Source organism: Sus scrofa, chromosome 11, assembly GCF_000003025.6.
Source record: "Sus scrofa isolate TJ Tabasco breed Duroc chromosome 11, Sscrofa11.1, whole genome shotgun sequence".
NCBI lineage: Eukaryota > Metazoa > Chordata > Mammalia > Artiodactyla > Suidae > Sus > Sus scrofa.
Window position 1 is genome coordinate 79,144,516 of NC_010453.5, and position 25,463 is coordinate 79,169,978.

Below are 25,463 nucleotides of genomic sequence, written 5' to 3' on the forward strand. Positions count from 1 at the left end.
GGAATTTTATACTGGTAAATGCCTACCAAAAAAAAAAAAAAAGACCTCAAACACACCTCAAGGAACTAGAGAAAAAAAAAACAAAAACTAAGCCCAGAGTAAGTAGAAAGAAGGAAATAAAGATCAGAGCAAGGGGAAAAAAAAAAAAAGGAAGTATGAGATATCACATCACACCTGTTAGAATGGCTATTGTCAAAAACAAGAGATAACAAGCGTTATTTAGGACCTGGAGAAAAGGGACTCCTGTGTGCTGTTGGTGCAGCCCCTGTGGGGAACTCTATGGAGGTTGCTCAAGAAATTAAAAATAGAACTATTACATGATCCTGCAATCCCACTCCTGGATATGTATACAGAGGAAACAGAGTCCCTGTGCTGAAGGGGTATCTGCAATCCCATGTTCACTTCAGCACATTCATTAGTCAGTGTGGCCAAGATATGGAAACAACCTAAGCATCTGTCGATGGATGTATGGATAAAGAAAATGTGATACACACATCCCAGAGTATTACAAAAATATAAACACACCCCAGCCCTTATAAAGAAAATCCTGGGAGTTCCTGTCGTGGCTAAGTGGTGACAAACTGGACTGGTATCCATGAGGACGAGGGTTCGATCTCTGGCTTCACTCAGTGAGTTAAGGATCTGGCATTTCCATGAGCTGTGGTGTGGGTCACAGATGCACCTCTGATTCCACCCCTAGCCTGGGAACTTCCATATGCTGCAGGTGCAGCTGTAAAAAGAAAAACAAATCTGACATGAAATACAGGCACTTTGAAGAATCTCATTTACCATTTTGGAAACAAGTTTTTACTTGCTTAATAATAGTACCTACTGAGTATCTCCCATGTCATAAATCCTATGGCAGTGAAAGGGCTGTGGAACGTGACGCAACACCTGAGGGAACTGCCCTTTACAGCAAATCCCAAGAAGGAGGGTGGCTTCCCTGGCTGCTTCCCATCAGCTCACTGGTTATTTCCCACCCACCATCCCCGTGAGTGAGTGAAGGCAGCACATGCAGAAAATCCACACTGACAAGGTCACAAATCTCCCCCTTCTCATTATGAGGTAGTATTTATTTTCTTCTCTATCATGAACCCCCATTGGCGTCCACCTTCACCAGTGAAGAGATAAGAGTCATCTGTGCTGTGAACAGCTTTGCTTCCTATGCTGCTCTTCCCATCTTTAAAATTAAGACGTGTGTGAGGTTAAGTAGGTATTTGATTCACTTGATCTGTTAATAGGTTGATAGCAGTAAAGAAAGAGAAAATTGAGTCAAGAGTTTTTTATTTTCCTACTTAAATCTACCAGATAATAGCTTCAACCTAGTCTCTGTGATAAGATCTAATGATAGTAATTTTATATGAAAATTCTATTTTAATCTTGTTAAAATTTTGTCACTTCAGTTTAGAAAAATGCTCTCTGTCTTCTCTCCATGTGAGCTTCTGCTGGCTGCATTTTGGTGGAAAGCTAGCAGTTTCTTCTTGTAAATGGTTATTCCTATTTTCTTTGTATCAAAAGCATGTTTATCTTGTGAAGTTCTAAATTTCTCCCAGAATTCTTCATTGCTACACAGCTAAAAGAAAAATAATCATGTAAGTGACTTTGAATCACAAAAGGGCTAAAAACAGATTCTTAGTTTAAACAGAAGTAGTCTGCCACAGAGAAGGAATGGTGGTTTTCAAAAATAGCATTTTTAGTAGAATAATTTAATTTTTTTTTCTTTTGTCTTTTTTTAGGGATGCACCCGAAGCATATGGAAGTTCTCAGGCTAGGGGTCTAATTGGAGCTGTAGCTGCCGACCTACACCGTAGCTCACGGCAATGCCGGATCCTTAACCCACTGAGCAAGGCCACGGATCAAACCCGCAACCTCGTGGTTCCTAGTCTGATTCATTTTTGCTGCGTCACGACGGGAGCTCCCAGAATAATTTTAAATTATTATCAAGGTAGAAAAATGTATGTGCCAAGTGGAGAGCAGCGTGTCTATACATTACATACAGTGCTCAGACATACGATTAACCCATCACACGCTTGTGGAGTAGCCACTTCTGACATCACTAGGACCATAGTTTTCTGAATCAAAAAAAGGAACAAATGACTTGACAGATGATTCTTGTGCCACTTTGGGGTGTGAGGGCCAACACAGGAGATGCTGTTTGGACACCAACTCCTGGCATTTCTAGGGTATCCTAACAGATGATACTGGAGTCAAGCCTCGCTATGGACTGTGTCATGTGCCCCCCACCCCAGCATTCACACACTGAAGCCCTAGGCCCTAGTTACGAAGTAATTAAGTCAGGTCGTAAGTGGGGCCTGAGCCCAGAGGAGTAGTGTCCTTGTAAGAGAAGACACCAGTGCTCACTGGCTCTCTCTCCTCTGGCGCCTGATCACACAGTTGAAGGCAGCCATCTGCCTGCTGGGAAGGGCCTCACCAAGAACCAGATAGGCTAGCACCTTGACCTTGGACTCCTAAGCCTCCAGAACTGTGAGAAATAAATGTCTTTGTTTAAGCTGCCCAGTCTGGGCATCTGTAGGGCAGCCTGAGGAGGCTGAGATGGGCCTGTCCCAGGAAACCCAGGGCTACCGGGGAAGGGACCAGTGGGGCGGGCTGGCCTGCAGCAACAGCCCCTCTCCTGGACACTCAACTGCTTCCTCTTTTGGACCATTTCTGTGAGCATTCAAATAGATTTCTTAGTTCCTATGTTCGTAAAAAAAAAATTCCTCAGGCAAAATTGCCTTACCAAAACATAAAACAGAAATACTGCATTTGAACTCCTGACACACTACCTCCTGCAGATCGACCTGCATGAAAGCAGGCATACCAGCTGTCGCTCTGCCCCTCAGAACAGCTGAGTGAGAGCTCAGCAACGTGGATGCCGACACCAGTGTATCCACACCGTGCAGTCCAACTAGAATTGCAGAGTGTGCTTCAAGCCATTTATAGACACACAGAATGTTTGCATCTGCATAGAAAGTGTACATTTTACTGTGGCTAATTACTGAGATTATGTGGAAGTGGAGTTTTTGCATTTTGATAGACATTTTAAATGTTACTTTGCAGACCTCCTCAGCTACAGCACCTTCTCCCTCCTTCCCTTCTAGGCCTCTTAAAGCTGATCCTCCACAGCCCACCCGCCACCCGACCTCCCCCACCCTGGCAACCCCCTCACTGCCCCCTGTCAGCCCGCCTCTGCTTTGTCTATGACTCTCACTATCTTATGATTTACAAATGACCCCTTTATCTTTGTCTCTGTCTGTGCTATTTTTTCCTCTTGAGAAATCGCTTAACCAGTGTCTTAGGTTTTAGGTTTTAAAAAGTTTTATCGTTGCCCAAACCCAATGTTTGTCATATATGAAGTTAAGATTTTAAAAATCATGTCTTTTCTTTTTGAAATTCCGTGTAATATTTTCCAGTAAAAAAAAGTCTTGAAGTCTTACCTTTTGGAATTTTTTGCAGGTTTTTGACAGCTGCCCAATGTCATCCAAATCAAGAAAGGAGAAGATCTGTAGGATTATGTTATCAGGCATGCGAACTAACAAATCAAATTTTCCCTGACACAGATTCAAGGAATAATCCAATACTTCTTTCCCAAACACTTTCTGTATCTGCCCTAAATACCATTGAGAAAAAGAGACAGAAAGAGACTAGATAAGGACAGGCCAGTTCAATCCCACCCACCCTCAAAAAAGCCACTTGAATTTGAAAGCACCTGTGCTTCTTCACACGGGGCATGCTTGGCTTTGTAATAAAGCTCTGTCCCACTGAAGAGATGGTCATTATTGAGAGGCTGTAGCTTAAGTGGAGTGGGCACTCCCATTTTCAGTGTTCTTTATATTCTGACAATAGCTCTTTGAAGAGACAGTTATTATCATCTTTGGGCATTTCTCCATTTGTTCACTAAATGTTTACCAAGTGCCATCTGGAACTTTTCTAGGCATCAGGCACACAGTGGTGAGCAAAGTGGACCAGCCCCTGCCTTCACAGGCCTCAACACCCTTCCTCTCACATAAAAGAAACAGAATCAGTCTGATCAGCACAGCCCCCCGACAGGGGCCAGTTTCCTCTTGGTGTTTGCTTGGTAGCTGCTGCACTGGTCAAGTGGTGGACTCATGGCATGTGGGTCCAGCAGCATGGCAGGGCGAACTCACCCTGTCCTCCTATATGTGGCCAAGAAGGCCTGAGGGGAACCAAGCTGCAAATGGAACTGCAATGAGCCCTGGGAGCTAAGGTGGAAAGATTATGGGTTCCTGGTGGAGCAGCTCGCCCTGGAGCCCCTCTTCCTGTGGGCCTGTTGGGTGAGATGGGGCATGTCTTATTCCTAAAGTCATTTAAGTCACTGTGCCTGTTGCTGTCAGGGAAATCTCATCCTAACTGACAGGTTTGGTCTGTCTTGAATGTATGAGGAGGTTAGACACAGAGCAAACCCACTGCCTGCTGTGCTGCCCTGATGCTCAGAGTGGCCTAACCCTGGGCCACAAGCAGCTCCTGGGGACTTGTTAGACATGCACATTCTCAAGTCCAGCCTCGTTCTCCAGGTCCACAGGGGACCCTGATGCTCGTAAGGACTCCCTTCCCCCCACCATGCTGCTTGTAAGACCAGGAGGCCACACTAGATTTCAACCCTAAGCCCCATGTACAAAATAATCATGAGGAAACAACCCAGCGTCTCGAGGTTCTAACCTAGAACTGACTGATAGATTGGGATGCAAAAAAGCTATGGTTCCTCTTACGAATTTTGCTGATTAAGCAAAAACATTTAGAAGCTAGTCTTCTGAGTTTCCTGGAACCTAGCACTTCTATTTAATAACACGTTTCAATAAACCTCTTGTGCTGTTCCTAAGAGGTAAGTTACAGTTTCTCCTCTCTGTGGAGTGAGGGGCAGAATTACACCTTCACCCCTGCACAGCACAGACATAAGCCCCACTTGCCAAGGACACCCCTACACCAAAGTCCACCCACCATTTGCTCAGTTCTAGTCCACTTGCCTAGGTGTGTTCTTTGTGCCAGGGGCTGTTGCTGCACCCTCAGGACACAAAGCACAAGACTTTGCTGATAATGGGTTCTCCTTTTGGCAGGTAAATCCACTCTGATGGATTTACCTACAGTTCACTGAGATGAGAGCTGAAATAAGGTGTGGACAGGAAATATGGATACTTTTTATCAATCACCTTCTCCCCAAGTACACTAATATCTGAAAGGAATAAAATTTGGGTAATTTCATAAAAAATTCCCTTGCCCTGGCAGCAGGAAGACCAGAGTTCAACCAGCACAGAGCTCCTGCCGGTGACCCTGCCTCACGAGTGCTGCAGAGGTGAGGTGAGGACCTGAGGCCATTCATATAAGCAGTGTGCAGGGGTGTTGCTAACTGCACCCACCAGGTGATAGCAGTGACTCCGAGGGGCCTAGTGTGCGTGCCTGTGGGCTACCCTGTCTCTGTAGCTTCTGAGACTCATTCTCCAGACTTCCAGTTGATTCTCTGAGCTATCTGAGATGCTTCCATTAAGTTCCCTTTTCTGCTTAAGTCAGCTAGGATTTGTTTCTGTCTCTTAAAACCAAGAATTCGAAAGGAAACTGATAAATAGGGAGAGGGTTAGAGGCAAAATAACACAAATTTTGGGAAATATGTTACATCACCCTGAATAAAAATCCCACTAATATTCAGGAATGTGTATCTGGCAGCCTATACCCTATGGTGGGAAATGGCTAAGTACCTGCAGTCACCTAAAGTAAACTGTTCATTATGGGTCAGGTTTGGTGCAATTACTTTGCCACTGCCATAGAACAGGGTAAAAGAAATTCAAGTTTCTAGGACAGAGTAGCAATTCCTAACAGCACTGAATGTGCAAATGGCAAAGAAAAGGTCTAAATTCTTCAAACATAAGAATTGGGGCTTGCTAGGCAGGTGCTAAAATAATTTATATCTTACAGGTAGAAATAGCCACAAAATGCCTGTGTGAAAGTTGGTGCAATAATCCGGAAAGAATGGGATTCCATGTATCAGACTAGAGGTATGTAGGATACTTCAAGAGACTCAGAATATACCAGACTCATCAGTATTCAGCTGATCCCCCACACCGTTCCGCCCACCAAGGAGGCAGACTTCTTATGCTCCTCCCACCCGACCATCATTTCCGGATCTGAAGTGGCCAATAATAAAGTCAATGTCTGGAGGAGGCAGCTTCTAACCAAAAGAACAAGCAGTTCACTAAGTCATGTTAGCAAACGTGAGGGAAGCAAATATAGGAATGGATTCCGAGTATAGGGTTCTAAAGAAGAAGGAAGCCAGGAGTTCCCGTTGTGGCTCAGTGGTTGACAAATCCGACTAGGAACCATGAGGTTGCGGGTTCGGTCCCTGCCCTTGCTCAGTGGGTTAAGGATCCGGCGTTGCCGTGAGCTGTGGTGTAGGTTGCAGATGTGGCTCAGATTCCGCATCACTGTGGCTCTGGTGTAGGTCGGCGGCTACAGCTCCAGTTTGGCCCCTAGCCTGGGAACCTCCATATGCTGCAGGAGAGGCCCAAAAAATGGAAAAAAGACAAAAAAAAAAGAGGAAACTTATGCTAGATTGGGCTGAATTTATGGATAGTGTGTAATTTAAACATCACTTCTGGTTTTTTACTCAACTGGTTAATAGTAGCCTAACTCAGTGGTGGCCAAATGAAGTTGAGACGCCAAACGTCCTCATCAGAATTCAGAGATTTCCAGGGATAATAAGGCTGGAAGGGACTGACTGTGTGCAACCCCCACCCCTCCTGACTCTAGCCCCTAAGGGCCCAACAATACTCCTTTCTCCGGGACTTTGAAAGTGCACTGCGGAAACACCAGAGTCACTGAAAACTCCTCAGTGACGGCAGTTAAAGTGGCGCCGTAGTAGGCTGCCCAGAGGCCCCCAAGCAAGATTTACATCCCGGTCTCTGGAGCCTGTGGATGGGCCAGTACGTGGGGAGGGAGGATTTTGCAGATATGATTAAATTTAGGATCTGGAGATGGATGACTTCGGGTCTCCCGGGTGGTCCAGCCGAGCTCTGAAGTCAATCATGTGTCCTTTTCAGGGGGAGGCAGAGAAAGACTACACACAGACTTGCGGAAGAGAAGGCATCATGCAGATGGAGGAGAGATGTTGGCAGATGTGGCCTTGAAGGCTGGGGAGGTGCTGTCACAAGCTTAAGAATGCCAGCAGCCAGCAACAGCTGGCAGAGGCAGTGAACAGATTCTTCTGCAGAGAGCATGGCCCTGTTGACACTGATTTCAGACTTCTGATTTCCAGAACTAAAGAATGCATTTCTGTGCTTTTAAGCCATGAAACTTGTGGTAATTTGTTACAGCAGCAATAGGAGACTCACACAGGCTCCCTGACTCCTGAAAATACAGGAGTTTTAGAGTCAGGGTCAGGAAGGTGACCCCAACCATCAGAATGGCCCTGCCCCCCAGTCACTTTGGGGCTGGAGTGGGTGAACTACGCATTAGATTCCTGCTTGATCTGCAGAGCTAACGCCCATCTCAGGTCTTGTGAACCCAGGCCTGACTTGAGCCACCATGAAAGAGAGACATGGCCTTTTGACCAATTTCTAGACTATGGTCAGTTCACAGATCCAGAGCTTCTCAACCATTCAGAGAGATAGCTACACTTGAAGAACCCTGGAAGAACTTACAGGTTTTTCCCATGACTTTTCTTCCTATAGGCATTCCACAAGCTTGACACTGTATTATTCTGCTGGCAAGGTTATGCCTCTCCTGGAAAGATGCAGGACAGGTATGCTGGTCAGGCCCTCAGCTCACTGACATCTTGGGAGCAGCTGTGGAGTTGACTGTTTCAAGGAGGAGAAGGCTTGAGGGGCCAGCCTGAGGAGGGCACTGCTACAAAGCTGGATAACCTGACTTGGTTTCCTGGGCTCTCCCTCCTGTCCCTCTGTGTCTGACACACCACGCTGCCTCCACCTCCCCTTCTGCCTTCTCCTAGTGGCCTGCATCCCCGAGAATGCCTCCCTCTCACCCCTCACACGGCAGCTTGTTTGAGGTGCAGAATCTCAGACCCCCAAGTCTCGCACATGCCTGGGCCCTCCTGGGGAACTCACCTCTGCTCAAGACTGAGCACGGTGTCCACTGGCCCTTCACAGCCTTGTACCTGTAACCCTTCCCCTCTGCCTTGGAGCACTTCGGAAGCAGGCTGCTTTCCCCATTTCCCACCCTAGAGCCTGCGGTTTTTCCTGACACGTGTGGGGCACCGAAACACACCTAGTGAGTCAGTGAATAAGTGAATGCACCTTTCACTGGTTCCTCTCATGTCACCCTCTCTGGATAGAACAAGAGCAGCTGACCATGGCCTGCGCAGGACCCCTCGCAGTCACCACTGCACCTCTGCCGTGGGCTGCTGAAAACTTCTGGGGCCTGTGGCACTTAGCCTAGCAGGGGCAGCTCCTGAGCTCCCTCACAGCTCCCAGACAGGCTTCTAGTGCCAGGAACAGAGAGCTTTCTGTAAAGAGGGAGGAAGGAGCAGCTACAGGTGCCCAGGATAACTTGAAACTACCACACACCCTCAGAGCCCAATACTTGCCATGCTGCTGCTTGTTCAGCAGAAAATCTGCGTGTGGTTTCCTCACCTCTCTTGGGAGCATTTTTTCTTGGTCTGGGCGGAGAGAAACCATCCATGACTTCCAGATAACCTGCCCACGAAAGAAAAGACACACAGTCTGTCACAGAAGCTGCACACCACGGAGGCCGGAAAGAGCTCACAGAACGAGTGGAGAAATGGGTGAGGTGAGCAAGGCATTTGCAGAAAAACTCAGTAATTAAAATAAGCACTATTTCAGTGCAATAGTTTTAAAAATCTAAAGTAATGCCAAGAAATGTATGAACAACAAAATAGCAGCATATTAAATTAAGACAGGATCTGGCCAACTCCTTTGGCCAGTCTGTGAGCACCCAAGGGATGTAGTCCTGAAGCTCCAACCTGAGAAGGACTGGTCCCAGGCTGATGGGTCCTCTCCATTGGAATCTTTTCATCGGGATTTACCCTAAGTCAAGCTGCTGGGCCCTCCAGGCCACTGGATCACAGTCTGCAAATATCAGACACCCAAGTGATACTTTATAAGCTATGTCAGATTTTTTCACCTTCTCCAGTCCTACAAGACTGGCTGATAAACATTGTACAGCGTTTGCATACACCAGAGAAGCACAAAACATGCTGAGAGAGTGAGAAAGATGTGGCCCAGTTTGAAACTGGTGAAGATTTACACTTAGCCAACTGCTCTTTCCTTAACTAGGAATCCTCAAAACTTTTGTTTCCGTGCCTCCCCAAAGAATTTTCATATTTTTATTATTATTATTTTTGCTTTTGAGTGCCACATCTGGGGCATATGGAAGTTCCCAGGCTCGGGGTCAAATCAGAGCAGCAGCTGCCAGCCTACACCACAGCCGCAGCAATGCGGGAACCGAGCCACGTCTGCAACCTACACCACAGCTCACGGCAATGCCAGATCCTAACCCACTGAGCGGAGCCAGGGGTCATGTCTTCATGGATACTAGTCAGGTTAGTTACTGCTGAAATACAATGGGAACTCCAAGAATTCCCATATTTTAATTTCGCATACTTTTATCCTAATGAGGATAAAATTGCCTGCTATAAAAATATGAATATTATTTAAAATTTGGAGTCTCTATCATAAGGTCCTAAGTATTAAAAAAATCTCTATTATAATAGTACATATATAATCAAAGCATATATTAGAATATTGAGGTATAAGCTGCTATGACTGCTCCCAATTCCTATGTTGAAATCTAACAAGTGATGAGAATTCTGGGAAGATGGCAGAGTAGGAAGCACCAGGAATCTACATCTACCTTCCCATCTAAACAACTGCACTGGTAGTTATGTCTAATTAACACTATTTTGGGACTCTGGAGTCTGCTGAAGGCTTGCAACTTCCAGAGAAGAATTGAACAGTTAATTGTGGTTGATTTTACTTAATTTTGACTCTTCACAGAGAAACAGCTACTTGTCCCCACCCACAGCCATGCATTCAAGCAGGAACTAGTTTGGGTAAAAAGGACTCTGTCTTGCAAATATTGAGGATCTGTACTTTGAATTCTAGTTGCCACTTTTGTTCACAGAGATGCAGACAAAGAGGTGGGCAGCCTTTTTTTTTTTTTTTTTTTTTTTTTTTTTTTTGGCACACCCTGCCCCCCAACCTTCAGCTGCAGTGACTTTCAGGTGATTTAAAGTATTAGCACCCTGCCCACCTCCCCCAAACCCACCCCACCCCACATACACACACTTCATTTTTTGCTTTTCTCCATTCAAGAGCCAGACATTAAAGACTAATGCATGTACATGGAAAATTTGAAAGTACCTGTGCATGCCCACGGGAAGGCTCAGAAGAGATATAAAAATACTATTTGCACCTAGCCTGATCCTTGGCACAGAGATAGCTTACAACGGTGAGATAAATAAGTACACGAATAATAAAGCAAACAGAGCAAATTCTGGGGAAGGGGAAGAATCTGATTTCCAGAGTTACACATTACATTCGAAGGTCCAACAATAACAACAAAAAATGACAAGGCACACAGAGAAAAAGAAAAATATGGCCTATTCAAGGGAAAAAAATTCAACAGACTCTGTCCCTGAAAAAGACATAATAGCAGATACAGTAGACAAAGACTTGAAAACAATGGTCTTAAAGTTGCTTACAGAACGAAAGGAAGATGTGGAGAAAGCCAAGAAACCGGTGTTTGAACAAAACAGAAATATCCATAGAGAGATAGAAAGCTTAAGAAAGCAACAAAACATTCTGGAGCTGAAAAGTACAACTGAGGTGAAAATTTCATTGGAGGGGTTTGACGGCAGATTTGAGCAGGCAGAAAAATTCAGTGAATTGCAGATAGATAAATGGAAATTAATGAAGCTGAGGAACAGAATGAAAAAAATATTGAAGAAAAATTAGCAGAGCCTAAAGGACTTGTGGTAGAGCATGATCAAATGGACCAACACATGTACTGTTGGGAGTCCCAGAGGAGAAGAAAAAGAGAAAAGGCAGGAGGAATCTTTGAAGAAATAATGGCTGAAAACTTCCCAAATGTGATGAAGTATATGAATACAAACACCCAAGAAGCTCAACAAACTCCAAGATGAACTCTGAATCACACTGAGACATTATACTCAAACTTTCAAAACATAAAGAGAAGTTCCTGCTGTGGTGCAATGGGATCAGCAACATCTCTGTAGCTGTGGTATAGGTCACAACTGTGGCTTGGATCTGATTTCTGGCTCAGGAACTCCATGGCAGTGTGGCAAAAGAAAGAGAGAGAGAGAGGGAAAGGAAGAGAGAGAGAGATCAAAGAAACAAAGAGCAAATCTTGAAAGCAGTAAAAGAACTTCATCACATGCGAAGGAGCCTCAGTAAGACTCTCTGAAGATTTTTATCACAAACTGTGGAGACTAGACACTAGGCTGATACATTCTCAATACTTCTTTAAAAATACTGTCAACCAAGAATCCCATATTCAGCAAAACTTCAAAAACTTAGGGAGTTTGTGGCCACTACATCTGTCCTGCAAGAAATGCTCAGGGAGTCCTGCAGGTGAAATGAAAGACAGTCCCCTGAAGTCATGTGGAAAAATAAAGATCTTAATAAAGGTAAAATAAGGGCAATTTAAAAAGCTAATATTTCTGCGGCATTAGCTTGTAACTGTAATTTTGGTTTGCTACATAATTTAAGAGACTAAAACACTTATTTTTTGGCCACACCCATGGCATATGGAAGTTCCTGGGCCAGGGATCAAATCCTACATCACAGCTACAGAAATGCTGGATCCTTAACCCACTGCTCCAGGCTGGGGATCAAACCTGAGCTGCCACAGAGACAACACGTATCCTTAACCAGCTGCGCCACAGCAGAAACTCCAAGATTAATACATTAAAAGAAAAAATTATTAGTGTACAACTAGTATTACTACGTATTACTATAACTTTGTTTTGTAACTCCAAATTTTGTTTTATACATAACTTAGGAGACTAATGTTTTTAAAAGAATTATTAGTTTATGTTTGGGGGACACAATGCACAAAGATGTAATCTTGTGACATCAACAACGTAAAGGGCTAGGGACAGAAAGGTAAAGGAGCAGAGTTTTGGTATGATATTGAAATGAAGCTGCTATAACTTCAAATTAGTGCCTTATAATTTTAGGATGTAAATCCTCATGGTAACCACAAAGAAAATTGCTATAGAATATACACAAAAACAAATTGGGAAAGAATTTAGGCATTCCAGTACAAAAAAGTCAGCTAAATTCAAAAGAAGACAGAAAGGCAGGAAAAGAGGGACAAAAATACAGGCGACCATTGTATATGCTCCATATGCTATAGTGCATACAGAAAACGAATAGCATAATGTCTCACCTGACGGGTGAAGCAGATGCTTTCCACAGGAGCAAGAAAAAAAACCAGATGATCAACCACGCCCTGAGGTCTGTTCATGACTCCTCTTAGGAGAGGGGAGGAGGAGCAGCCCGGGTCCCCAGAATCCTTTGCTGGTGGGGATGGGGCCCTTTCTCTTCTGCCAGGCAGAGCTACCTCTGCTGAATGGCCATCTAAGGTTCACACAGCCAGCTGGTCGGGGGCGTGGGGGTCGGGGATGGGCAGGTAGAAACCCACAGGATCTACTGACTCCCCAGTGGCTGGCACGTTGTAGGTACTTAAATACCGGTTGAATACATGAGTGAATGGGTTTTTCACATTCCTGCAAATGAAAGGCTACTAGGAACCTAACACTAGTCAGCTGGATTCTTTTACCCATGGCCAACCAATTGTGATAGTGCAAACAAAACCTCTTCCAAATGGTCTTGTTTGCTCCAGAGAAGCGGTTGGCAGAGGGCACTTTGCTTCAAGCAGGCTGGCCCAAGCGTGAAGGTCACCTTTTCTTTCTGGCAAAAAGAGCCCGGAGTGGTAAGCATAGAAACTGGCCTGGCCTGGGACACTGTGCTTGTGGAGCTGCAGAAGGAGCCCATGACTTCTCTCCTGCCCAGCGTTCTGTACGAGACTGAAGGCAGGGCTCCTGCTCCAAGCAAGGACTTCCACCACCTGGCCATCACCAAAACTGAGGTAAGGCACCAATAACGCTACAGAGCTCTCTTCGTGGGTGTTACAGTTTTTAGACTGGAGAAGCATGTACTTCCTCTTATGCTGGGATAAAGGGCAGAGTGACTGAGAACTTGAGCTTTGAAGTCAGACAAACCTATGTTTGAAGCTGCCTCCATCGCTCAGTGTGTGTGTGTGTGTGTGTGTGTGTGTGTGTGTGTGTGTGTGCTTGGGTGAGCTATTATCTTCACATGCACAGTGAGGTAGACTTGTAGGACCTTCCCCCTGTGGTGGTTGTGAAAAAAGATGGCATAAAGTGCACAGAGCACTCAGCAGACTTGATGAAATGTTAGATGCCATTGTTATTTCATGCTCTGATTAAATTATACTAACAATATCTTTGACCACTGGTAGGGAAAGTAAACTAATGCAAAAAGTTTAGGGTTTTATGGCTTGTCTCTTCTTGGCAATGAGTGAGGGCCTTTGGGGATTTCAACATCTGAGTTATGAAGATCCAGCTTGTAATCTCCCTGAAAAGGTCCCTGCTGGACTCCACCAAGGTGCAGAGCTCCTGTGATTGGAACATTCTTGTTGGGTTCCCTGCACCCTTCTCTCACCATAGAAATGAGGCCTCAGGCCCTGCTTGAAACAGCCTGGGCACCACTTCCTCATCCAAGAAGACTTTCTGCCTCCCAGGCTGAAAAGGCCACCCTTCTCAGACTCCCAGACCCCCCAGTCCTCTATTGTCACTGGCTTTTATGGAGGGCTCTCTCTCACCTTGAGGGCCTGATTCCTGGAACATAGTACTTTTTCAAATAATGTTGACTGAGCAGAGGATGGGGCATTCTTAGCTACCAGCATTTTCCCACAGATACACTCTTACCTATCAGCTGTTCTCAACCCTGGCTGCATATTTGAATCACCTGTGGAGCTTTCCTTCCCCTTTGTGGGGGGTCGGGGGCTGCACTTGTGTTATATAGATGTTCCCCAGCCAGGGATTGAATCTGAGCTGCAGCTGTGACCTATGTCACAGCTGAGGCAATGTCAGATCCCTAACCCACTGTGCCATGCTAGGGATCAAACCCAAGCCACCGCAGAGACAACTCTGGGTCCTTAACCCACTGTGCCATAGTGGGAACTCCCAGAAACACCTGCAGAGCTTTAGGAACGGCTGGTTCCTGGGCCCCACCGCAGTTCCTGGGCCCCACCGCAGACCAGTGAAGCTTTCAGGTGTTGAACAGACTTTGGGTGTCGTGAAGAGTCACACATGCTTCAAACACAACCGAGGCTTGAGAACCACAGTTACAAGCCCCATTGTTAGGCCCACAGGCTGCCATGTGTGCTGTGGGAGGAGAACCTCCCTGCATGGGAGGGAGGCCTGCCTTCAAGAAAGGGAGAAGCGTAGTTCTTTCTGCCTCAGGTTTTTGTCTTTAAAATAGTGATACGCTACCTACAGCAGGGAATTGTTAGGAGAAAACTGATTAAGAGGAGGTAGCTGAGCTTGGTGAGAGCAGCACTTACACAGTATCTAGTTGGGCAGAGATATGTTACAGGAGGTCAGTTCTTTAACTGTGGTCTGTCTACCTTCAGGGAGGGTTAGGGTGTTGAAACAGAGCCTGACGGAGCTACACACGTGCCCAGTGTGGTAAATAGGTTGGTTCCCCTTCAGGCTGTTTGTTTTCAAATACTTGCTCAACCTTCGGAAGAGGCTGAGTGCCATTGGGGTGGGGTGGGAATGAAACAGGTGCTCCCTCCTGTCCTGAGCAATTCAGCTCTAACTCTGAAAAAACCCTCGGAAGGCAGTTTAGGGACCAGTCACTGCTCCTGCAGGAAGCCCCACCCATCATGAGCATTCTCTCCACCGCAGGGAGTTCTCTCCCTGAGAGGGGTTCTGGTGAATAGGATTTTCACCATCCTAGAGCATCTCACCTCCAGCCTGTCCTTGTCTTCATCTAGCTCTGAAAAGTGGAGGCCTGGGGGCCCCTGGGCTCTCAGGTGGGCTCCATGGGGGCTAGCTGGAGATCGCGAGTTTAAAGAGCTCATCAATGCTCCCTTTGGGAAACTGCTGCCTGCGGTTCACTTGCGGAGCTTCCGATCAAGGAAGAGGAGCATCGATGTATGAGCTGCCCTGCCCAGGGCTCCTGGCTCCCTCCTCACCAGCCTCCTCACTCTGGATAGTGGTGGGATTTGCTCCGGACAACATTCAAGGCAAGCAAAAAGGATTATGTGACTATGTATCCATTCGAAGATGATCAGAGCTTTCTTGTTATGAAGTCCAAATTTTCCTGTATTATTTTTTTAAATAGCAGGCTGGAAGAGGGTTGGCATTTAAGGCTTGAGGATAAGTGAACAAAAGACAAAAAAGAGTCAGTGATTTGGTACCAAAAAACCTGGGCTAAAACCTCTTTCACTCGCAGGTCTGCTGGTCTTTGACACATTAAATGGTTCATCTCTTAACACACCTGAGATGACAATGCCTGCTTTGTAAGATGAGTTTGAGGACACAACAGGATAAAAGATTTGAGAGACAGTTTGGAAAACAGCTAAGCATGTGCGGGCTTGAGTTCACAAGTATGATTTCCAGAAAGCTAATACAAAATGAATATATATTTCAGGGTTTAATCAGTTCGTGAATGTGGAATGAGAGAATGAGCCTGTTTAGAGGAGAATTTAGGCAACAGCAGTTCAAACAGTGAAAGCAGGCTGAAAAAAGTTTGCTAAGTAAGAGAAAACTGGTTACTGAGACTGTTTCCAAAGTATATTCCATAAAGCCTATGGGTGAAATTTTATGTAATTTCTTCCTGACACAGTGTGCAGTGATCATTAAGACAGTTAAAAACCTCTTTTTATCAAGTTTATTTCCCAATTACATTCTTCATCCAAATAAATATTTTAGTATTTGGGCCACCCATTGATGAAAAACTACATTCATTTGCTAGCTGCCAGACAGAAAAACTTTCGCAGTATATATTTTATTTTATTTTATTTGTCTTTTTGCCTTTTCTAGGGCCACTCCCATGGCATATGGAGATTCCCAGGCTAGGGGTCCAATCAGAGCTGTAGCCACCGGCCTATGCCAGAGCCACAGCAACGCGGGATCCGAGCTGCGTCTGCAACCTACACCACAGCTCACAGCAACACCGGATCCTTTAACCCACTGAGCACAGCCAGGGATCGAACCCTCGACTTCGTAGTTCCTAGTTGGATTCGTTAACCACTGAGCCACAATGGGAACTCCATCACAGTATATATTTTAAAATAGTAAATATAAGATGTTTGGTAGTGACATACAACAAAATTAAATGATTTATTTCTAAGTTTTAAAAAATCTCATTTAATTATTCCCCAAGCCCAATGCTTTGATATGCAGAGTCTGACATACTCATGTGCATATATTAACTTCCATTATTACATTCTTTGCTTCATCAATGACTCATTGTTTCAGCACATATTTTCATTGAGGTAATAAGAAACAGGCTATTAACTCTACCTAACTTTAATCTTGACATTACTGCATTTACTTACAAGATGTGTTTCTAATTTTTGTATTAATAAGGCCTCAATTTGAGATATCAATTTCACATTTATTTCAACTGAAAAATGAAGTTTTCTTTTTCTGAGTAAATGGGCCTCATTTAGTTGATTGGTTTGATAGTAACGAATTAACTGGCAAAGGTTACTACATGTGACTTTTTTCTGTAAATTTACTTAAATTTGCAGTCCAAGGCTCTAGAAAACACTGTATAAAAATATTAGACTTGAAAAGATGTACTGAAATGACTGCCTTGATTATTTTTCCCCAAGCCCTTTTGCGTATATCATATTAAACTTTTTACCTCTAAGAATAAACAGGTTCTAGCAGGTTCAATTAATAGTTATTTGAGATGTTGGAAAAGCCCTCTGTCTACTTCCCTGGAGCTGAGAAACTAAACAACTCTAATCTTTGAAGGACAAATCCTTTGTGTGTATGTTTGTGTCTCTCTAGGGCCACACCTTCAGTCTATGGAAATTCCCAGGCTAGGGGTCAAATCGGAGCTGTAGCTGCTGGCCTACGCCACAGCCACGGCAATGACAGATCCATGCCACGTCTGTGACCTACACAACAACTCACAGCAACACTGGATCCTTAACCCACTGAGTGAGGCCAGGGATCAAATCTGCATCCTCATGGGCACTAGTCAGATTCGTTTCATCTGAGCCACAATGGGAACTCCCATACTTTTAATATTTGTGTCTTGGTTGGTTTGAACTGCTTCTAGTAAACCACCTTAGACGGGGTGGCTTATAAACAAAGTTCATTTCTCAGAGTACTTGAGGCTGGGAATCCAAGATCAAGGGGCCCCTGGGTGAGGGACTGCTTCCTGGTTCACACACAGCCACCGTTTCGCTGTGTCCGCAGGTGGCGGGGTGGAGGAGGGGCGCTCTCAACCCTCTTCTTTAAGATTCTAATCCCACCTGCCACCCTCATGATTTAGTGACCTCCCAAAGGTTCCACCTCCAAATACCAGGGCACTGGGGTTAGATTTCAACATAGGAATTGGGAGCAGTCATAGCAGCTTATACCTCAATATTCTAATATATGCTTTGATTATATATGTACTATTATAATAGAGATTTTTTTTAATACTTAGGACCTTATGATAGAGACTCCAAATTTTTAAATAATATTCATATTTTTTATAGCAGGCAATTTTATCCTCATTAGGATAAAAGTATGCGAAATTAAAATATGGGAATTCTTGGAGTTCCCATTGTATTTCAGCAGTAACTAACCTGACTAGTATCCATGAAGACATGACCCCTGGCTCCGCTCAGTGGGTTAGGATCTGGCATTGCCGTGAGCTGTGGTGTAGGTTGCAGACGTGGCTCGGTTCCCGCATTGCTGCGGCTGTGGTGTAGGCTGGCAGCTGCTGCTCTGATTTGACCCCGAGCCTGGGAACTTCCATATGCCCCAGATGTGGCACTCAAAAGCAAAAATAATAATAATAAAAATATGAAAATTCTTTGGGGAGGCACGGAAACAAAAGTTTTGAGGATTCCTAGTTAAGGAAAGAGCAGTTGGCTAAGTGTAAATCTTCACCAGTTTCAAACTGGGCCACATCTTTCTCACTCTCTCAGCATGTTTTGTGCTTCTCTGGTGTATGCAAACGCTGTACAATGTTTATCAGCCAGTCTTGTAGGACTGGAGAAGGTGAAAAAATCTGACATAGCTTATAAAGTATCACTTGGGTGTCTGATATTTGCAGACTGTGATCCAGTGGCCTGGAGGGCCCAGCAGCTTGACTTAGGGTAAATCCGATGAAAAGATTCCAATGGAGAGGACCCATCAGCCTGGGACCAGTCCTTCTCAGGTTGGAGCTTCAGGACTACATCCCTTGGGTGCTCACAGACTGGCCAAAGGAGTTGGCCAGATCCTGTCTTAATTTAATATGCTGCTATTTTGTTGTTCATACATTTCTTGGCATTACTTTAGATTTTTAAAACTATTGCACTGAAATAGTGCTTATTTTAATTACTGAGTTTTTCTGCAAATGCCTTGCTCACCTCACCCATTTCTCCACTCGTTCTGTGAGCTCTTTCCGGCCTCCGTGGTGTGCAGCTTCTGTGACAGACTGTGTGTCTTTTCTTTCGTGGGCAGGTTATCTGGAAGTCATGGATGGTTTCTCTCCGCCCAGACCAAGAAAAAATGCTCCCAAGAGAGGTGAGGAAACCACACGCAGATTTTCTGCTGAACAAGCAGCAGCATGGCAAGTATTGGGCTCTGAGGGTGTGTGGTAGTTTCAAGTTATCCTGGGCACCTGTAGCTGCTCCTTCCTCCCTCTTTACAGAAAGCTCTCTGTTCCTGGCACTAGAAGCCTGTCTGGGAGCTGTGAGGGAGCTCAGGAGCTGCCCCTGCTAGGCTAAGTGCCACAGGCCCCAGAAGTTTTCAGCAGCCCACGGCAGAGGTGCAGTGGTGACTGCGAGGGGTCCTGCGCAGGCCATGGTCAGCTGCTCTTGTTCTATCCAGAGAGGGTGACATGAGAGGAACCAGTGAAAGGTGCATTCACTTATTCACTGACTCACTAGGTGTGTTTCGGTGCCCCACACGTGTCAGGAAAAACCGCAGGCTCTAGGGTGGGAAATGGGGAAAGCAGCCTGCTTCCGAAGTGCTCCAAGGCAGAGGGGAAGGGTTACAGGTACAAGGCTGTGAAGGGCCAGTGGACACCGTGCTCAGTCTTGAGCAGAGGTGAGTTCCCCAGGAGGGCCCAGGCATGTGCGAGACTTGGGGTCTGAGATTCTGCACCTCAAACAAGCTGCCGTGTGAGGGGTGAGAGGGAGGCATTCTCGGGGATGCAGGCCACTAGGAGAAGGCAGAAGGGGAGGTGGAGGCAGCGTGGTGTGTCAGACACAGAGGGACAGGAGGGAGAGCCCAGGAAACCAAGTCAGGTTATCCAGCTTTGTAGCAGTGCCCTCCTCAGGCTGGCCCTCAAGCCTTCTCCTCCTTGAAACAGTCAACTCCACAGCTGCTCCCAAGATGTCAGTGAGCTGAGGGCCTGACCAGCATACCTGTCCTGCATCTTTCCAGGAGAGGCATAACCTTGCCAGCAGAATAATACAGTGTCAAGCTTGTGGAATGCCTATAGGAAGAAAAGTCATGGGAAAAACCTGTAAGTTCTTCCAGGGTTCTTCAAGTGTAGCTATCTCTCTGAATGGTTGAGAAGCTCTGGATCTGTGAACTGACCATAGTCTAGAAATTGGTCAAAAGGCCATGTCTCTCTTTCATGGTGGCTCAAGTCAGGCCTGGGTTCACAAGACCTGAGATGGGCGTTAGCTCTGCAGATCAAGCAGGAATCTAATGCGTAGTTCACCCACTCCAGCCCCAAAGTGACTGGGGGCAGGGCCATTCTGATGGTTGGGGTCACCTTCCTGACCCTGACTCTAAAACTCCTGTATTTTCAGGAGTCAGGGAGCCTGTGTGAGTCTCCTATTGCTGCTGTAACAAATTACCACAAGTTTCATGGCTTAAAAGCACAGAAATGCATTCTTTAGTTCTGGAAATCAGAAGTCTGAAATCAGTGTCAACAGGGCCATGCTCTCTGCAGAAGAATCTGTTCACTGCCTCTGCCAGCTGTTGCTGGCTGCTGGCATTCTTAAGCTTGTGACAGCACCTCCCCAGCCTTCAAGGCACATCTGCCAACATCTCTCCTCCATCTGCATGATGCCTTCTCTTCCGCAAGTCTGTGTGTAGTCTTTCTCTGCCTCCCCTGAAAAGGACACATGATTGACTTCAGAGCTCGGCTGGACCACCCGGGAGACCCGAAGTCATCCATCTCCAGATCCTAAATTTAATCATATCTGCAAAATCCTCCCTCCCCACGTACTGGCCCATCCACAGGCTCCAGAGACCGGGATGTAAATCTTGCTTGGGGGCCTCTGGGCAGCCTACTACGGCGCCACTTTAACTGCCGTCACTGAGGAGTTTTCAGTGACTCTGGTGTTTCCGCAGTGCACTTTCAAAGTCCCGGAGAAAGGAGTATTGTTGGGCCCTTAGGGGCTAGAGTCAGGAGGGGTGGGGGTTGCACACAGTCAGTCCCTTCCAGCCTTATTATCCCTGGAAATCTCTGAATTCTGATGAGGACGTTTGGCGTCTCAACTTCATTTGGCCACCACTGAGTTAGGCTACTATTAACCAGTTGAGTAAAAAACCAGAAGTGATGTTTAAATTACACACTATCCATAAATTCAGCCCAATCTAGCATAAGTTTCCTCTTTTTTTTTTGTCTTTTTTCCATTTTTTGGGCCTCTCCTGCAGCATATGGAGGTTCCCAGGCTAGGGGCCAAACTGGAGCTGTAGCCGCCGACCTACACCAGAGCCACAGTGATGCGGAATCTGAGCCACATCTGCAACCTACACCACAGCTCACGGCAACGCCGGATCCTTAACCCACTGAGCAAGGGCAGGGACCGAACCCGCAACCTCATGGTTCCTAGTCGGATTTGTCAACCACTGAGCCACAACGGGAACTCCTGGCTTCCTTCTTCTTTAGAACCTATACTCGGAATCCATTCCTATATTTGCTTCCTCACGTTTGCTAACATGACTTAGTGAACTGCTTGTTCTTTTGGTTAGAAGCTGCCTCCTCCAGACATTGACTTTATTATTGGCCACTTCAGATCCGGAAATGATGGTCGGGTGGGAGGAGCATAAGAAGTCTGCCTCCTTGGTGGGCGGAACGGTGTGGGGGGATCAGCTGAATACTGATGAGTCTGGTATATTCTGAGTCTCTTGAAGTATCCTACATACCTCTAGTCTGATACATGGAATCCCATTCTTTCCGGATTATTGCACCAACTTTCACACAGGCATTTTGTGGCTATTTCTACCTGTAAGATATAAATTATTTTAGCACCTGCCTAGCAAGCCCCAATTCTTATGTTTGAAGAATTTAGACCTTTTCTTTGCCATTTGCACATTCAGTGCTGTTAGGAATTGCTACTCTGTCCTAGAAACTTGAATTTCTTTTACCCTGTTCTATGGCAGTGGCAAAGTAATTGCACCAAACCTGACCCATAATGAACAGTTTACTTTAGGTGACTGCAGGTACTTAGCCATTTCCCACCATAGGGTATAGGCTGCCAGATACACATTCCTGAATATTAGTGGGATTTTTATTCAGGGTGATGTAACATATTTCCCAAAATTTGTGTTATTTTGCCTCTAACCCTCTCCCTATTTATCAGTTTCCTTTCGAATTCTTGGTTTTAAGAGACAGAAACAAATCCTAGCTGACTTAAGCAGAAAAGGGAACTTAATGGAAGCATCTCAGATAGCTCAGAGAATCAACTGGAAGTCTGGAGAATGAGTCTCAGAAGCTACAGAGACAGGGTAGCCCACAGGCATGCACACTAGGCCCTCGGAGTCACTGCTATCACCTGGTGGGTGCAGTTAGCAACACCCCTGCACACTGCTTATATGAATGGCCTCAGGTCCTCACCTCACCTCTGCAGCACTCGTGAGGCAGGGTCACCGGCAGGAGCTCTGTGCTGGTTGAACTCTGGTCTTCCTGCTGCCAGGGCAAGGGAATTTTTTATGAAATTACCCAAATTTTATTCCTTTCAGATATTAGTGTACTTGGGGAGAAGGTGATTGATAAAAAGTATCCATATTTCCTGTCCACACCTTATTTCAGCTCTCATCTCAGTGAACTGTAGGTAAATCCATCAGAGTGGATTTACCTGCCAAAAGGAGAACCCATTATCAGCAAAGTCTTGTGCTTTGTGTCCTGAGGGTGCAGCAACAGCCCCTGGCACAAAGAACACACCTAGGCAAGTGGACTAGAACTGAGCAAATGGTGGGTGGACTTTGGTGTAGGGGTGTCCTTGGCAAGTGGGGCTTATGTCTGTGCTGTGCAGGGGTGAAGGTGTAATTCTGCCCCTCACTCCACAGAGAGGAGAAACTGTAACTTACCTCTTAGGAACAGCACAAGAGGTTTATTGAAACGTGTTATTAAATAGAAGTGCTAGGTTCCAGGAAACTCAGAAGACTAGCTTCTAAATGTTTTTGCTTAATCAGCAAAATTCGTAAGAGGAACCATAGCTTTTTTGCATCCCAATCTATCAGTCAGTTCTAGGTTAGAACCTCGAGACGCTGGGTTGTTTCCTCATGATTATTTTGTACATGGGGCTTAGGGTTGAAATCTAGTGTGGCCTCCTGGTCTTACAAGCAGCATGGGGTACATTATTATCAAGTTTAGGAAAAATGTCATGTGCCAAGTGCGAGACACGCGGTCTATACATTACATACAGTGCCAGAACATACGATTAACCCATCACACGCCTTGTGGTGAGCCACTTCTGACACACTAGGACCATAGTGTTTCTGAATCCAAAAAAGAACAAATGACTGACAATGATCTATGTGCCACTTTGGGTGTGAGAGGCCAACACAGGAGATGCTTTTTTTTTTGGACCAACCCAAACTTCCTTGGCATTTTTGATATTCCAACAGATGATAACTGGAGTCAAGCCTCGGCTATGGAACTGTGTCATGTGCCCCCCACCCCAGATTCCACACACTGAAGCCCTAGCCCTAGTACGAACGTAATTAAGTCAGGTCGTAAGTGCGCCTGAGCCCAGAGGACGTAGTGTCCTGTAGAAAAGACACCCAGTGCTCACTGGCTCTCTCTTCCATTTCTGGCGCCTGATCACACAGTTGAAGCAGCCATCTGCCTGCTGGGAAGGCCTCACCAAAAGAACAAAAAGGAAAAAAAGATATAATAGAATAGGGCACTAGCACCTTTGACCTTGGACTCCTAAGCCTCCAAACATGTTAGAGAAATAAATGTCTTTGTTTAAGCGCCATCTGGGCACTTAGGGCAGCTGAGGCAGCTGTAGATCGGGCCTGTCCCAGGAAACCCAGAGCTACCGGGGAAGCGGACCAGTGTCGGGCGGCTGGCCGTCTAGCAACACAGCCCCCTCTCCTGGACACTCAACTGCTTCCCATTTTGGACCATTCTTGAGCATTCAAATAGATTTTCTTAGTTCCTATGTTCGTAAAAAAAAAAATTCCTCAGCAAAAAATTGCCTTACAAAACATAAACAGCAAACTGCATTTGAAACCTGCCTGACACACTACCTCCTGCAATCGACCTGCATGAAAGCAGGCATACCAGCTGCGCTTCCCCCAGAACAGCTGAGTGAGAGCTTTCAGCAACGTGGATGCCGACACCAGTTATCCACACCGTGCAGTCCAACTAGAATTGCAGAGTGTTGCTTCAAGCCATTTATAGACACACCAGATATGTTTTGCATCTGCAGATAGAAAGTGTACATTTTACGTGGCTAATTATGGATTATGTGGAAGTGGGTTTTGCATTTGATAGACATTTTAAAATATTTTTACTTTGCAACCTCCTCACTACATCACTTTCTCCCTCCTTCCCTTCTAAGCCTCTTAAGCTGATCCTCCACAGCCCACCCGCCACCCGACCTCCCCACCCTAGGCAACACCCCTCACTCCCCCTGTCAGCCCGCCCTCTGCTTGTCTATGACTCTCACTATCTTATGACTTACAAATGACCCTTTATCTTTTGTCTCTGTCTGGTTGCTATTTTTCCTCTGAGAAATCGCTTAACCAGTGTTCTTAGGTTTTAGGTTAAAAATGTTATCGTTGCCCAAACCCAATGTTTGGTCATATATGAGTAAGATTTTTAAAATCATGTCTTTTCTTTTTGAAATTCCGTGTAATATTTTCCAGTAAAAAAAAGTCTTGAAGTCTTACCTTTTGAAATTTTTTGCAGTTTTTGACAGCTGCCCAATGTCATCCAAATCAAGAAAGGAGAAGATCTGTAGATTATGTTGTCAGGCATGCGAACTAACAACATCAAATTTTCCCTGACACAGATTCAAGAATAATCCAATACTTCTTCCAAACACTTTCTGTATCTGCCCTTAAATACCATTGAGAAAAAGCAGACAGAAAGAGACTAGAAAGACAGGCCAGTTCAATCCCACCCACCCTCAAAAAAAGCCACTTGAATTTGAAAGCACCTGTGCTTCTTCACACGGGGCATGCTTGGCTTTGTAATAAAGCTCTGTCCCACTGAAGAGAATGCGTCATTATTGAGAGGCTGGTAGCTTAAGTGGATGGCACTCCCATTTCAGTGTTCTTTATATTCTGACAATAGTCTTTTTTGAAGAAGACAGTTATTATCATCTTTGGGCATTCTCCATTTGTTCACTAAATGTTTACCAAGTGCCATCTGGAACTTTTCTAGCATCAGGCACACCAGTGGTGAGCAAAGTGACCAGCCCCGCCTTCACAGGCCTCAACACCCTTCCTCTCACATAAAAGAAACAGAATCAGTCTGATCAGCACAGCCCCCCGACAGGGGCCAGTTTCCTCTTGGTGTTTGCCTTGGTAGCTGCTGCACTGGTCAAGTGGTGGACTCATGCATGTGGGTCCAGCAAGCATGCAGGCGAACTCACCCTGTCCTCCTATATGTGGCCAAGAAGGCCTGAGGGGAACCAAGCTGCAAATGGAACTGCAATGAGCCCTGGAGCTAAGTGGAAAGATTATTGGTTCCTGGTGGAGCAGCTCGCCCTGGAGCCCCTCTTCCTGTGGCTGTGGGTGAGATGGGCATGTCTTATTCCTAAAGTCATTTAAGTCACTGTGCCTGTTGCTGTCAGGGAAATCTCATCCTAACTGACAGGTTTGGTCTGTCTGAATGTATGAGGAGGTTAGACACAGAGCAAACCCACTGCCTGCTGTGCTGCCCTGATGCTCAGAGTGGCCAACCCTGGGCCACAAGCAGCTCCTGGGACTTGTTAGACATGCACATTCTCAAGTTCCAGCCTCGTTCTCCAGGTCCACAGGGACCCTGATGCTCGTAAGGACTCCCTTCCCCCCA

General features: G+C 45.7%; 2 protein-coding genes across 5 annotated transcripts; one reads left to right on the top strand and one right to left on the bottom strand.

Annotated features, from left to right (window-relative positions):
• On the bottom strand, positions 1,047 to 8,679 carry LOC110255871 (F-box only protein 36-like). 4 transcript variants are annotated; one of them, XR_002336805.1, is made up of 4 exons: positions 8,598 to 8,675; positions 7,650 to 7,805; positions 3,438 to 3,610; positions 1,047 to 1,573 (listed from the first exon to the last, which is right to left on the bottom strand). XR_002336805.1 is itself a non-coding variant. In XM_021066001.1 (4 exons), exons 1-4 carry the CDS (start codon positions 8,640 to 8,642, stop codon positions 1,400 to 1,402), a joined length of 474 nt encoding a protein of 157 aa, XP_020921660.1. In that variant the 5' UTR covers positions 8,643 to 8,679; the 3' UTR covers positions 1,047 to 1,399. The 4 variants fall into 4 exon arrangements, 3 of the variants coding, with proteins under 3 accessions (XP_020921660.1, XP_020921661.1, XP_020921662.1); XM_021066001.1 differs by having other exon boundaries at positions 7,650 to 7,731; positions 8,598 to 8,679; XM_021066002.1 differs by lacking the exon at positions 7,650 to 7,805 and having other exon boundaries at positions 8,552 to 8,679.
• Positions 12,475 to 19,936, top strand: LOC110255872 (F-box only protein 36-like). Its single transcript, XM_021066004.1, has 3 exons — positions 12,475 to 13,098; positions 18,713 to 18,775; positions 19,640 to 19,936. The coding sequence occupies exons 1-3, from the start codon at positions 13,003 to 13,005 to the stop codon at positions 19,769 to 19,771; spliced, it is 291 nt and encodes a 96-aa protein (XP_020921663.1). The 5' UTR covers positions 12,475 to 13,002; the 3' UTR covers positions 19,772 to 19,936.